At 56.3% G+C, this 14,669-nt stretch overlaps 5 protein-coding genes across 5 annotated transcripts; 3 read left to right on the top strand and 2 right to left on the bottom strand.

Annotated features, from left to right (window-relative positions):
- On the top strand, positions 1-354 carry BBK36DRAFT_1157581 (hypothetical protein; the record flags this gene model as incomplete). Its single annotated transcript, XM_024894022.1, has 1 exon — positions 1-354. One exon carries the CDS (start codon positions 1-3, stop codon positions 352-354), a length of 354 nt encoding a protein of 117 aa, XP_024751220.1.
- A 963-nt stretch (positions 355-1,317) lies between these two features.
- Positions 1,318-4,404, top strand: BBK36DRAFT_1114054 (hypothetical protein; the record flags this gene model as incomplete). Its single annotated transcript, XM_024889980.1, has 3 exons — positions 1,318-2,084; positions 2,196-3,675; positions 3,709-4,404. The coding sequence occupies 3 exons, from the start codon at positions 1,318-1,320 to the stop codon at positions 4,402-4,404; spliced, it is 2,943 nt and encodes a 980-aa protein (XP_024751219.1).
- A 903-nt stretch (positions 4,405-5,307) lies between these two features.
- Positions 5,308-12,047, bottom strand: BBK36DRAFT_156394 (hypothetical protein; the record flags this gene model as incomplete). Its single annotated transcript, XM_024897649.1, has 3 exons — positions 5,308-8,356; positions 8,442-11,581; positions 12,033-12,047. 3 exons carry the CDS (start codon positions 12,045-12,047, stop codon positions 5,308-5,310), a joined length of 6,204 nt encoding a protein of 2,067 aa, XP_024751218.1.
- Positions 12,048-12,192: 145 nt separating this feature from the next.
- Positions 12,193-12,703, top strand: BBK36DRAFT_1115282 (hypothetical protein; the record flags this gene model as incomplete). The annotated part of the gene is made up of 2 exons (XM_024890115.1): positions 12,193-12,463; positions 12,528-12,703. 2 exons carry the CDS (start codon positions 12,193-12,195, stop codon positions 12,701-12,703), a joined length of 447 nt encoding a protein of 148 aa, XP_024751217.1.
- Positions 12,704-12,828: 125 nt separating this feature from the next.
- BBK36DRAFT_1134754 (DHS-like NAD/FAD-binding domain-containing protein) lies at positions 12,829-14,001 on the bottom strand (the record flags this gene model as incomplete). Its single annotated transcript, XM_024892410.1, has 1 exon — positions 12,829-14,001. A coding segment is annotated over exon 1 (1,123 nt), but the record flags the coding sequence as incomplete, so codon positions are not given.
- Positions 14,002-14,669: the final 668 nt, after the last annotated feature.

Below are 14,669 nucleotides of genomic sequence, written 5' to 3'. Positions count from 1 at the left end.
ATGGCTGCAGAAACGGAAGAGGGAGCGCCGCAGTACCGACAACCGAGCCCGCCGTACCTCGTCGCGTACCTCTCGCCGTACCTGTACCTGTACTCGTACGCAACCACCGCCGGCCTGGGTAGGGTTTCTGGTAGGATGGAACTTCAACGTTCGTCCGAAAACGGCACCGCGCACGCCCAGCTTCGTGCATTCACGTTCTGGCGGACGCAGACGCAGCCCCCGGCCGGACCAGGCGTCGCGTCAGCACCGGTGCCAACCTTGGAGTACCCCCGTCTGTACCGGTACCACAAGGCGACCTTACCGATACGCGGCAAGTACGGAGAGCCTGCTGACCCACGCCTTGTGGCTTCCTAGATCCGCCTGCCCTGTCGTGTTCTTGCCCGTCTTTGCTTGTCCCACCTTCCCAACCTTGCGTTGCTCGGCTTGGCTTCATCTGCCAGCAGTTCCTTCTCTCTGTTGAGTTTCCCCAGCAAATAGTGCCTACTTAGTACAAGTAGGTAGCCGTAAGAAAGCGGTTGTCTTTTTTTTCCTGTTTGGCCTTTTCATCTGCTCTCTTACAGGGCACAGCTTTTTATCCCACCTTGTATACCACACCATCTCCATTTTCGCCGTCATCTTCACCTCTCCTCCCTCTATTGCTCTCCTCGCCTCACTCGCTCCTGTCCACGATATCCTGTTGAAACCTCGCCTCGCATCGACCTGGTCCAGACTCTCACACCATCATCTCGGACTCTGGCTGCTGGAGAGTCAATCCGCCTTGAAGCTTCCGGCAGCCCAGCATTCCAGCCGTGTGCGCACAGCTGCAACAGCGCTTTCTTGACCCCCTGTGTGCAGATACGGCACTGTTGTTGTATCAGAGCATTAGGCCCGTGAAATGACCAGCAATTGGCCCTTCGATCTGCTGCTTGCCTCCATTTCTAATCAGAGAGAATCGCTTGTTCTCTTTGGTCTGTAGGCCACCTCCCGAGCATGTCGGACGGCCGGGCCGGCATGCAGCGCCAGTTCCGCAACTCGCATCGCCAGAGCTTCGACCAAGCGCCCCAGCTGTTTGCCCGACAAGAGCCTCCTGAAAGCGGGCAACGCCAGATGCCCTCCGACGACATTATGGGTGCTAACCCTCACTTCAGTGATTTCAACTTCCCCTTCTCCGCCATCCCCGACCTCCACATGCCCGACCAGCCCGCCATCAATAACAACCAGGCGGACCCATTCTCACAGCACCAGCCCGCCGCCATCGGCCCAGTCCCGTCGCCGCATACCGTGAATGCCATGAGCGGGATCACGAGGCAGTCGTTCGTACCGATGCACGATCAGCAGATGCCGAGCGTAGAGCTGGCCAACGGCTCCCTGGCGGAGAAAACGACTCCGGCCTCCAACTCGATAACCGATGACGGAAATGACGACTTCGGCACCTCGAACCAGAATCGCGGTGACGGTACAGACCTGGGGGGCAAAACGAAGAGCGATCCGTCCTTGGCACCTCCGGCCTGGAGTGAGCTGAAAACCAAGGCTGGCAAGGACCGGAAACGCTTGCCGCTTGCCTGCATCGCCTGTCGGCGCAAGAAGATACGTTGCTCTGGCGAAAAGCCCGCCTGCAAACACTGCATGAGATCACGCATCCCGTGCGTCTACAAGGTTACCACCCGAAAAGCCGCTCCGCGTACCGACTACATGGCCATGCTCGACAAGCGACTTAAGCGCATGGAGGAGCGCATCATCAAGATATTGCCGAAAGCCGATCAAGATACAATATCATCCATCCCTCGCGCCGTTGTCAAGCCCGCCATCCCTGGTACCAGCACAATGGCGTCTGGTAAGGCTGTCGCCAAGAAGCGCAACGTCGACGAAGCCTTTGGCCGAGATCTCGAGGCCTGGGCCAAAGCACCCAGACCCAAGCTACCGGAGGACAATTTGGCCGACACGCCAGAATCTCGCGAAGCTGCGGAAAACGAGCTGCTGCGCGAGGGCAGGGAGGCACTCCCCCCTAAAGACGTCCAGGAGCATCTTGCCGAGGTCTACTTCGACAACGTCTACGGCCAATGTTACCATCTCCTTCATAAACCAAGCTATATGCGCAAACTAAAGTACGACACGTTGTTGTGGGGGGCAATGGCTCACGCCGCATCTCCCCCTTGAGCCTCCGCCCTCGCGCTCAACTACGCGATTATGACAACGGCTAACATTGGCTCCATTAGGAACGATACCCTTCCGCCGGTGCTCGTCCTCTCTGTGTGTGCCATTGCAGCGCGCTTCACCTCCAGCCCAAAGTTCAACTCGGCCACCAAGCAGTTCATGCGTGGAGAGGAATGGGCTTCTCATGCCAGGGAAATCTGCACCAAACGATACGACTGGCCGAATATCACGATACTGACTTGTCTTCTCATATTGGGAATGCACGAATTCGGGACGTGTCACGGCGGCCGCGCGTGGGCACTGGGCGGGCAGGCTATTCGAATGGCATTTGCTCTCCATCTGCATAGAGACCTGGAGTATGATCCTCAGTCGCGCAACAAGAAGATCAAGCTAAGTTTCATTGACCGCGAAATCCGTCGCCGTGTCATGTGGGCCTGCTTCATCATGGATCGCTTCAACTCGTCTGGGACAGACCGGCCCGTGTTCATCAAAGAAGAGTCCATCAAGATACCCTTACCCGTCGCCGAGAAATACTTCCAGTTCGATATACCGGTGCGTACCGAATATCTCGACGGCAGCCTCCCCCCGGCTTGTGAGCCAACCAAGCAAGGCCATCTGGACACGCCGCGCGACAACATGGGGGCCTCTGCCTACATCATCCGATGCGTCTCCATCTGGGGCCGAATCGTCACATACCTGAACCAGGGCGGCAGAGAGCAGGATCCTTATCCGATGTGGAATGAAAGCTCTGAGTATGCGAAGCTGGTGAGAGCCACCGAGGAGCTGTTGCGCAGTCTTCCCGAAAACTTGCAGTGTACCCGCGAGGCTCTCGAGATCCACCGAGCAGAGAGCACCGCGAAGTATCTCCTTTACCTGCACATGGCCATCCAGCAAAACTTCATCTTCCTGTACCAAGCTGCAGTTTCCTTTTCCAAGGAGCGAGTCGATGAGGAGGCGCCCGATGACTTCGTCTCGCAGGCCAACGCCAAGACCTTTGCGGCCGCTAACAAGATATCAGACCTCATCAGGGATGCGGAAGAGGTTCAGTGCAGTATAGCGACGCCTTTTGCCGGGTACTGCGCCTTCTCTTCAGCAACCATTCACATCAGTGGCATCTTCTCCGGAAACCCGGCGGTGAAGGCTACATCAGAGGCCAATTCTAGCGTCAACGTGAAGTTTCTGCGTAGCATGATGAAGTACTGGGGCATGTTCCACTGGATGGTAGAGAATATCCGCATCCAGTTTCGCAATGCCCTCGACGCCGCCCGCGCTGGCGGCCCGAGTGATGGCAGCACCGCGTCGTCACCGATATTGCAATATTCCGACTGGTTCAACCGCTATCCCCACGGAGTCTCGGACACGGATTATATGGATCCCGCCATGTATAGGAAGAAGGAGCGGGGAGAGGATGGCGTTCTGGAACAGAAGCCAGAGCTGCAGTCAATCGAAGAGTTCTTCATGGCTGTTGGACCGGTTATGAGTGAAAAGGACGGATCACGACCCGGGCCGTCTAAGCGGAAAGCCCCCTTGAAGAAGCCAGCCGTGTCGACCACGGGCGACGCGGAGCAGCAGAAGACTAGTGAGCAACAATCGGCGGCGTTGAGCGGGCAGCGTCTTCACGAGCAGATGAGGCTTGCCATGCAACGCCAGCAACAGCAGCAGCAGCAACATCAACAGCAACAGCAGCAACAGCATGCTCGACAACCACCCAGGTTTTCGGACGCGCTGGGAATACATGCTACCAATCCATCCGCCTTCAACCCTCTCACCGTATCGCAGCCTCAAAGCTCAACATACCCTAACATGCCATCCATCAGCCCCGCCACCGGCGCACAATATGCCCAAAGCATGCCCTTGCAGAACTTCTTTTCTACAGATCTGCTTACCATGAACCTGGAGCAGCCCAACGGCATGATGGATTCGCTGGGAAAGCAGCTCTCCTACAACGAATTCTCCATGGGTGCTGGAGGCGTTGTGATGAACGGATCTGGCGGCTGGGGAAACATGTCTGGGAGCAACCCGCAGGCTACTTCTCAAGTCCACAATCAGCAAAGCATGAAGGCTGGCAGCATGAGCAGCGACCATGCACACGCCCAGGATCAGATGGACAGCAATGGCCTGAACCCATACCTTGGCCCAGATGCGTCTCCCGGATGGTTTCTCTCGCTGGAGGCAGGCCAGGATATGGGATTCGGCAGCGTAGATCCTTTTGCAAACCTATTCGGCAGCGACGGAGGAATGCTCATGGCCGACCACCAAGGTGGCGTATAACTGATGATGCTCCCACTGTGGCATAGCAGCTATGTGCCTGGAGCAGCCAGATGTACGCTTTCGATGACGCTTCACGATCTGAGGTTTTGGCTGGAGACATGAAGAGCTCAAACAGACCTCTGGGACGCGTCACCTCTTTACGGGAGAGGAACTACACCCAGGCGCCATTTGCGGCGTGGTCCTGCGTTTGCTATTTGTGCTATGCTTTGTTTGCTTTTCCTTTCTTTAGGCGGCTGGGAGCTACTGCTGTCTGTATCACTGACCACGAAATGTTGGACTATGGATGGAAACAAGGAGCATTTGGATGGAAAATGGCGCTTCAGGACGACGGATATTGGATCAAACGGACATCTATCCATATATACCCAGGGGAAAAGACATGGTTCGTTACGGCAAAAGGCACTCGACGGGCGAAACCTGCCTTGGGACATTTGTTATGTTTTTATTTGATGTAACCCTATTATTTTGTTCATCTACGAAGAAAAGGGAGCGAGTGTTGGTATGCTGAAGCGCCACCTTGCGCAGACGGAAGAGATGATTGAGCCGGCGTGCCCCTTTCCTTGTGTGTATCTATCTGCTCAAAGACAACAAACAAGACTCCCTCACCGCTGTGCTAAGAACAAAGAAGCCAATCGACAGTGTCATTCTCTCTCTCGCCTTTCCATGTTCAAATATATCTATTCCAAAAAACGCTATAACGTCTTCGTTGTTGATTTCTGTCTTGTCGTCATTCATGTCGTGATTCTCATTCCCTTTCTCATTGAAAGTCATGTGCCATTTTCCCATTCCCCCCCCCCTTGGGTGATGTGGTATCCTTATTCCATTCCTTTACCCAAACCCACACTTTGTCCAATGCCATTTCTCCCAGTTACCTCATCACAATTGTCCAAGAAGTCGCCCATTTCACTCCTTTCTAATATAAACAGGAATTCCGTACAAAACCACCGCCGCGCCATTAAGATACTTGAAGCGACACGCACTTCTAGCCCTCGCTACCGCCTCGGCGAGCGAAGCATGATCAGAAGACGAAGAAGAAGCAGGAGCATTATCAAGCCCCATCACTTGTTCCACCTCCTCGGCAGAGCTCTTAGCCCTGTCCTTCCCCTTGCTAGACGACAATGACGACGATGAGATATCAAAGGTGCCCCTGGCAAAGAGCCCCCATTCCTCAAACGCCCTGCCGGCGAACCGATCAATGTCGCGATCCGTCACGTCCCACAGCGTGCCGACGACGGCCGGACACCCGGCCATCATGTAGTTCCACACGGGACCATAGCACTCAAACTCGCCCGCGTCGGTGAGGGCCGCGGAGCTGCAGCCCATGAGGAACGTCGCCGGCCTGCACTTGTCCAGGCGGCGGATCGTCTTGCCGCGGATATACTGAGCGCCGCTGCCGTGGCCAAAGTACACCATGATCTCAGCCGTGGACAGCGCTTGCTCGAATTCGGATTCCTTGGGCGCCTTGTTGGTGATGCCGGTCCACGAGGCAAGGCTTGAGAAAGCCGGCTGGAAGAAGGTTTGGGTGTTGGTCAGGTCAGACGACGGATTGAGGATGTACGTGCCAGCCTTTGCCGACACGAAGTGGCCTTGCGATGCATTGGCCGGACCTCCTCCACCAGCCTCCTCAATGAGCTGACGAAGACAGGCGAGCGACGGCACTCGAGACACCGAGAGGCCATCCATGCAGGGCAGCGACTCCCAAGGGAACGCATGCAGCAGCTTGTCGAGAACAAGCACCGTGTGCGTGCCCTCCTCCCTCTCTGAAGAGCCGGCCGCGGCATTGTGATATCCGCGCAGAGCATCGTACGTCCCCAGAACCATGCTGTCGAAATCAATCTCGTCGTAAGCATTTCGCTCGCCGTGAAACTGTAGGATATCCACGACAAAGTAAAGCAGGTCGTTCATCGCCTCGTCAAAGTCTGTGTCGGGATCAGTCGGGTTGCCGAGGCCAATGAACAGGTCGAGGATTCGGGGATCCAAGGTGACCGTCTCTGCCTTGATCGTCGTCTTCTTGCCCCGGCTCTTGTTCCGAGAAGGCAGAGTCCTGTCCAGCATTTGGTGGAAATCTCGCTGGAAGCGTGCCAGCAGGTCTGCCTGTTTGCGATGCTGCGAGAATATGCCCTTGAACCCTCCCAGCCAAGTTGTCTCGATGGTGACCAAGAGCTTCTTCAGTCGAGAGTCGAGAGCCTGTCGCTCCGCCCACCAAGCACCTCGCTCTCCCTTCGCAGTAAAATCTCGCGCAGAGTGGCTGCTTTCGTTGGCCAGCTTGATCAGCTCCAGCAGCTCCTCGCGGCCGTGTTCAAAGTTGAAAACCTCGGAATCGGCATCTCGAGAGTTGGCTCGCTCCAAGGGTAAGCGTAAGATGAATGGACCCTGGCCTGCTTGGAATTTAGTGATACAGAGATCATGGCGGTTATCGCTCAGGGAAACAGAGATGACGCTCCACTTCTCCGGGATCAAGTCGACGTAGTTCTCCTGAAAGTTGGCCATGTCGGCCATTGCCTCAGCCGTGGGCGGCCTGTGGACTGAGGTCGCAATCCGGATAGGGGCCGCATCGTGATTGAGCCCAGCCAGCGTCTGCTGCTCTCGCTGCCAGGTGACATTTCGAGCCATGTCAACAGCGATCGTGCCCAAGCTTGGCTCAGAAAGAGACTTGCACGAAGCCAGTGTGGCTGACAGGAAGATGACGGTGCTCTGGAGCAGCGTAGAGATGCGACGAACCATGCTGCTGTCGGCACTCGAAAGGGCAGAGGCGTGAGCTTCGATGAGAACCTCCTGTGCTTGTCTCAACGCATCGGCAAAGGCAGGAGAGCTGAGGTCTCTTTCAGGCTTGAGTAGCGACTGCTTTACGGGAGATGACAGAACCATCGCAGAGACAGCCGGGAAGGAAATGGTTGAATCCTGCATGACAGAAAAGACGGGATCGGAAGTCATCTGCTCCATGCTGTGGCCAATCAATGACACCGCTGTCAGGACCTGCTCTTGAGACAGCACACTGACAAGTTTGGGAAGATCTTTCAGTTGTTCCAGCGCTTGCAGAGCCGATTTCCAGTCTTTCTGATGAATCAGGCCTAGAGTGCGTGACATGATGATGGCGGCGTGGAGGGAGGCGTAATATATGTCCTTGGATAGCTGCACAGTATTTTCTAAAGGAGAAGCTTTCGCCTTGACCGAGCGCTTTGGGCCCTCAAAGGCAGCAGCTGCTTTTGCCCTTGTCGCTCTCGTGGACCTTGTCGTCCTGGTTGAGGCAACAGGGGGTTCCTCATCGCCATTGCAGCCAGACTCGTTCACGGCCGTGCTCAGGAGACGGGCAGTCTCCTCAGCGATCTTCAGGTACCCGGCAGCTTTCTCGTCTTCTCCAATCTCCCAATAGAATTCTCCGAGTTGACGAGCAAACCGCACGCGGGCGGAACAGATATCGCGTGGTAGCTGCTCCTCTGCATCCTTGAAAGTGGCCAGCGCTTTGGGCAGCTTCCCGGCCCTGAGGTAGACCGAGCCGGTCCAGATGGCCACTTGTGACTTGTAGAGGGAGGATTGAGTGCTCTCTGCAATCTTCCAAGCAGACTCGGCATAGTATATCGTCTCTTGGAACATGCCAATATGAGCGTACACTGACGAGATGTGCAAGAGGCTTCGAATTAGTGGGCTGGCCAGAGCCCAGAACCGAGGGCCGGATGCTTTACCCCTTGAAGTAGTCAAGTCTGTGATGCTAGTGTTCAAGTCTGACAGGCTCGTATCTGCTGCATTCTTTGGGCCGCTCCCCATCGCTGCTTCGAGTTTGGTCCAATCGTGAGTGAGTAGTCGAACGCTTGTTTTGACGTATAATAGTGCGTCTTGCAGCTGCCCAGCTTGGAGAGTAGCAATAGATTGCAGCAATGCGGTGATGGACATGACCATTGAAGCCTGAGACTTGCTCTGAGCCCACGAAGAATAGGGGGCGTTGCAGATCTCGCTGGCCTTGGACAAGTAGTTGAGCCTGCGATGTGTTAGCTTCTCCTTGTTCTTTGTATTTCGAGGTGGCATCCGGCAAAACTTACGCAGTCTCCATCTCGCCAATACCGGTGTGATACTCTGCTTGCGAGAGGTAGAACTCGGCTTGGACTTGTCGCGACAGGCCATCGTAGCGGCTGATAAGCTCTTGAGTTTCCTCCAGGGTCTTGAGGGCCTGAGGGAAGAGCCCAATATGTACGTATTGCGCTGCCAAATGACTATGGCTGAGAACCAATCTGTCGCCGTTGGCGTCAGTGGATCCAACAAAGACCCTGGATACGGCGATGGTAAGCTCCGAAATGGCAAGCTGGAGACGTGCCTCTCCCCTGAGACCTGCAAGCTGGTGTAATGACTGCAGGTGGTCCAGGAGGCCCTGAGGGTCGTCGATTATTGTCAACAGCTCGTCTTGCGTCTGGCAAGCTCCAACCATGGACTTCCAGGAGTCAATCGCCTGACTGAGCAGCGTAGGCATGGTTTCATCTACACGTATCAGAGCAGATATGGAAAAGCAATAGGCCTTCAGATGGGGCACAAATCGGACCAGTGCGGCGTCTCCCGCCTTGTCTCCGGTCTCGACACACTCCAACGTCTCCTCAGCCAGAGGAAGGATTTGGGCCAGCTGCTCCTCCTCGCCGAGGTTCTGATAGCAGAGATGCAGCAACACACGGAGGCGGCGTAGTGGATGCTTGTCTAGGGTGTAAAGGCGAAGCAGCGCAGCGACTCCCGCATCGTGAAGCCCGAGAGGCGTCGAGGAACCAGAGAGATTGAGATATATCAGATGCTCCAAGACTGCGGCACGCTCAGCCTCTGGCAGGGGAAACGTCCACTCGTTCCATGAGCTGTCAAACCTGGACAAGGAGCGTAGAGTGCGTGACATGAGCGATACCCTCTCGTTGATGGCCCACGCTGTGCTTGGAGGCTGAGCAGAGAGCGCTTCAGCAACATCGCTCAATGCGCCCTTCTCGGCTATGTTGGAACAGATGGCACGCAACGCCTGTATGGCATCATCGGTCCTGCCGGAGGACTTACACATATCAGCAAATACCTCCAGCTTTGTTGAAAGCTGCGCCTTCTCCTTCTCGGCTTCGGTGCAGTTCTTAACCACGTCGATCGAGCGATGCAAGGCTTGCAGGAGGTGCTTATTCTCGCCTTTGGATCGATCCGATTTCTTTCGAAGCTGAGAAAAATAGAGGAAGTAAAGGCTGGAGAGCTTGACGGAGTAGCCGCCGAGACTGTCCAATCTATTGGTGGACAGGGTAGAGGCAGTCATGCACTCGAGAAGCGAGACGCAGTGCTGGAGGACATCATCGACTGCTTGCCATTCCATGGAATCGGACTGGATGTCGCATTTGAGGACCATCAGCGTAGCATCCAGAGTCTGGCCTATGGATTGTGCAACCTGTTGTCGTCGCTGATCAAACTGAAGGACCTGCTTCGACGGTGCGTCTTTGCCAGGCGGCAGTCCTATCCATCGGCGCACAAACCGCGGATATTTCAGGACGTACGTCTTGAGGTGGCTTATCAGGACTTTCGGAACGGTGCTTTCGGCTGCTTTCGGCCCCAAGCACGTCATGAGGAGGCCGACGACTGAACGCCTTGCGAGAGACAGGCTCTCGAGAAGCTCATCCAGCTCTGCAATTGTTCCGCTGAGGCTACCGTCTAAGCCTTCAACGACTTCGCAGAGCAGAGGCTCGACCGTTTGATCCAGATCGGACTTCTTCAGTGCCACGGCAAGGAGGCGCGCAGACACGGAGCATCTGAGAACAGATGACTCCTGTCCGGCAGTGAGCGAGCTCTTCACTTCCAGGAACCAGCGGTGGGCTTCGGTATATCGGCGCTCAGCCTGGGCTATGGACCCTAGAGTTTGGTGTATTGATGCCAGAGGCGAGTTAAATGATGTTGCTGGACGATATTGGTGGGCATGAATAAGCTGCATGATGGCGTCGTATGCTTCGGACACTCTTTCGTAGATGGAGCCGTCGTCTGATCTCTGGCGACGTGTGTAAGCTCTTATGCAGCGCGAGAAGGGCGAAAGCACGTCGTTGTCAATCTTGCCCTGATGACCGGCCAGTTTCCACCATTTGAGCTGGATCCGGAAAGCTAGAGATTGCAGTTCGAAAGCAGCTCTGGGAGATGGACTCAGCCGGGGCTCGGTAGCTACAGCATCTTCCTGGCTAGAAATGCTGGGCGCAAGCGACAGGAGAATTTGGGACAAGGAGGCCATCTGGCGCGCCGCCTTTGCGGCTTCCTTGGCTCCGTCTTTGGCGAGGGCGGACAGGAGGTTGAACGGAGACGAGGCGTACGAATCGGCGAGGTAGGGGAGAATGGCTTCGATGTGAGAGGGCTTTTTGGTCGCGGCGACCAGCTTCAGAACCTGCATCTGGTAGCCCGTGATGGTGGCCAGGCTCTGTCTTGTGATGGAGCCCTGGAGGTTGAGTAAATCGGCGATTGCCGATGTCGTCGTCGCGCTCTCGGACCCTGACCTGGCATTGCTTGACTGCTTCCCAGTGATGGTAGTATCCAATCTTCGCTTCAGCACTCTCAGCTCCTTGAGAGCTTGGTCGTGCATCCCCAAAGCCAGCAGCTTCCCTGCCAACGCCGACATGCCCGTCTCCAGCTGAAAGTCGGCCTCATCGGGCTTCGTTGGGCCCTTGATGCTTCGGAGCGCAGAAAATGCAAGTCGCGCGCACTCTACTGTGGCAAGGCATCCCGTCGATTGGGCTGGCGCTTGTGACTTCGTGTTGATCGCTTCGATGTTGGAGGACGCAGCAAGGCGATTGAGCGCTCGAGGCTGCACGGGGGACAGCGGTGCCGAGGAGGATCTCCGAATCGACTGCATGCCCGCTGCTTCTCGAAGGTCGCCGGATGGTTGTTTCGACGGCGTAGGCAAAGGCTGAGGCTTCGCGGCCTCGGACAGCGTCTTGAGGGTGACATTGATGATGTGGGTGGCCAAAGCAGCCCTCTCACGCGCACTCAGCGTCTCGCTCTGGGAGCTCGAGGTTTCTCTTCCGGCACCGCTCTTAGTTTTCGTCGTGGCTCCAGCCTTTGTGGATCGTGAGGCGGCGGGCTTTGGTCTCGGCGGTTGCGATTCGGATTCTGGCAGCAGGAGTTCTTTGAGCGTTACGACTGTTGCCGGCGTGCAGCTCGATATCGACGCAACAGCCGCCTTGACGGCGTCGACTTTTGCCTGTGATGAAGCCATGTGCACTATTCTCCTCCGCCCGGATCGTGTTAATCATACCGTGCCAATGTGCCAAAATCCAAACCCAAAAGAGGCGGAGCCATCCGGCGCGAAGCTGCTTATACAAATGAGTGTGAAGGCTATTTCGTGCTGTGCTGTTGCATGTAATCAATCAATGGGCCTGATTGTGTTGGTGAGCAAGGATGCGAGTTGAAGCTCGAGCGGCTAAAAATCGGAAGTTGTCAAGGGCAACAGACCGGCATCGGACAAGCGCCGCTCCGGAGCTGCGAGCCGAACCAGGCACGGAGTACTTTGTACATACATCCGCCGGATTTCAGAAAACCTCCCACCACATGCGAGCGTGCATGTTTCAGAGAGCTTCAGCATCAACTCCAACACCCACGAGACACCAGACAAGAGCGCGAGAAATGGCGGCTCAACGGCTTCTGCTGCACGCCGGAAGGCAGACCATGGCTGCCATTGGCACCAACAGCATCGCTGCCAGCAGCTTTGCCGCCAAAAGCTTTGCGCATGCGAAACTCGGGCTGCGATTTTCGAGCACGGCACCGTACACCATCGTCGAAGGATCGTTCTGGAAGTCTCTCATTCCTAAGCCGATGCGCAAGGAGAATCGCAACAAGGTCAAGGCGAAGGCGAAGAAGGACTGGAACCCGGCGACGTACTTCATCGTCATGTTCCTCTTCATCGGCTCCATGTCGATTCAGATGATTGCGCTGCGCAACCAGACGGAGCGATACATGCGGCAGTCGTCGCTGAGACTCGCCCAACTTCGAGAAGTGGTGCAGCGCATACAGAATGGAGAGGACGTGGATGTCGAAAAGGTTCTCGGCACGGGCGATCCCCAGAAGGAGACGGAGTGGGAAGAAAGTGAGTGATTCACGGCAACGGTGATATCGATGCAAGACAGTTCCGTGACTGACATTGATGCCAGTGCTGCAAGCGATTGAGCGCGACGAAGCATCCCGGAGCTCCGAGAAGCAGCCCAAGCAGAAGCCGACGGAACCCCGGCCCAAGGCTACAAGCCAATCTCTCAGCGCTCAGCAGCCGCAGTCGGAATCCCCCGCTCCGGTAAAGACGAAGACGGCCACTTTCGGAAATTTCTTCTGAATGGTTTTTATGGTGCAGCGCTGATTTTATCTACAATGTCTATGAGAGCATATCTTTGAAGAGCGATGAGTTTTCCCGCTCGTGATTCCCAAGCGGGGCATCGATGGGCAGCGAGCCTGATGATGCTAGCCTCTGGCGAAGCTGAGATACAAGAGCTGGGAGGACATCGTCAGTCGACACCTCAACGCGGACAGCCAATTCGCCGGCTTGGTTAGGATCAACGTCGGCGAAGAACTGGTCTTCTCCTCTGACGCCACCCATATTGACGATGGCAATGGGCATGCCCCTATCCTTGGCTCTCTTGGCCAACCTCCACGCCGAATAGGTGGCAAGCGAAGTGCCCAGGACGAGAAGTCTCCCGGCGCTGTCGATGGCATTCTCGGCCGCAGTTCGAACCTGGTTGGGAATGTTTTCCCCAAACATGACAACATTCGGCTTCAACACCCCCGCGGAGCTCGGCAAAATCCATGCCCCGTCGCTGTCGACCCTTACTGTGTGTCTGAAGCCCTCTGCCTTGATCGGCGGATCGGCCAGACATCGAGGGCAGGGAGGGTATCTAAAAGTGGTATACGGTGCATCAGGAAAGTCAACATCACCATCCGGGTTGACCTTTAAGCCTCTGAACTTCTTCTCGTCCGGATCTTCAGTATCGAGAGCTCCCGATGCCAGCGCCTCCTGGAGAAGCTCCGCCCAGCGAGGGTTCAGCCGCGCCAATTGATGCTGAAACTCGTCGCGGGGATACTCGGTGCGGCAGGTAGTGCAGGAGGTTGATCTCAGATAGCCATGGAGTTCGAGGGAAGGGATATGGGGATGGGCTCTCGGGTGGAAGGAATCGACATTCTGCGTGATGACGGCGCTGATCAAGCCCAAGTCTCCCAAGTCTCTAATAGCATAATGGCCAGCATTCGGCTTTGCCTTGAGGAGGCTTGTCCAGCCGAGAAAGCTCCTGGCCCAGTACCTCTTGCGGGCCTCGTGATTCTGTACAAACTCGTTGTAGTAGATGGGGCGGTACGTCTTGTTGACGCGGTACGTGCCATTGGGCCCGCGGTAGTCGGCCAGGCCAGAAGCCACGGACAGCCCGGCGCCTGTGAGGACGACGGTCGAGGAGGGCAGCGAGTTGGGCGGCGGGGCGGCGAAGAAGTTGTGCAGGGCGGCGAGGGCGCCTTGGAGGGAATGGGCCGAGGCCGGGATGATTCTGGGCGACGGGAGGATGTCAGTGTAGGGGATTCGCATCAGCGGTTTGCGCATTGGAAGAGGAGAGATGCCACAGCCGGCATCAGCGTCAGCGTGGCTCAGTTGGACAGGCGAGGCTTCCGTGTTGATATTATATGGTACTGTAGGCAGTTGCTGACACAATTCTTGAATGAGGCTGGAGAAATAATTCAGTAGCCATTTGATGTGATCAAGTTCTCGATGAATCGTTGATTATCTAAACAGATTCCGTCCGATCTTGGCGCCACTCCCACGCTGCTCCGGTCAGGCGCATCCGATCATGGCGGGCATGTGCTGACAAAGAGCCGACGCACGATTACATCAACCAGCCCCGGGATCGACATCCTCAGGGCACCTGCAGTGTCCGAGCACCAAGCCCAATTGCCCTGTGCAGTGCCTTCAGGGGACCAGCGCCCTGTCTACAGCACCCACAGCGCCCTGACTCCGCCCTATATCTCTGGGTGCCTCAGCACGTTTCAGGCTTCCATTCCCGCAAGGCTCCAGCTCCAGTGGCCTGATGCGGCGAGCTCGGTCTCCGGCCTACGGACCCGGCCAGTTCGCCCGCCTCTTGTTCAACCTTGTTTTCGCGCATCATCTCCATTCTCTCTTCCCCTTCGGCCGCATCGCAATGCAGCGCAAGAGACAGAGCGGAACAGCCGTGCTCTCCATGTCTGCGTCCAGCCCGCCGATAGACCCGTAGAGCGCTTTTGTTTCTGCCCTCGCCCTTCTCTGGCCCAACCCCTGGAGCGGGTGA

The sequence above is a fragment of the Trichoderma citrinoviride genome (genome assembly GCF_003025115.1).
Source record: "Trichoderma citrinoviride strain TUCIM 6016 unplaced genomic scaffold BBK36scaffold_4, whole genome shotgun sequence".
NCBI classification, from domain to species: domain Eukaryota; kingdom Fungi; phylum Ascomycota; class Sordariomycetes; order Hypocreales; family Hypocreaceae; genus Trichoderma; species Trichoderma citrinoviride.
The sequence above is the reverse complement of the archived record's forward strand: the minus strand, read 5'-3'. Positions and strand labels throughout refer to the sequence as shown.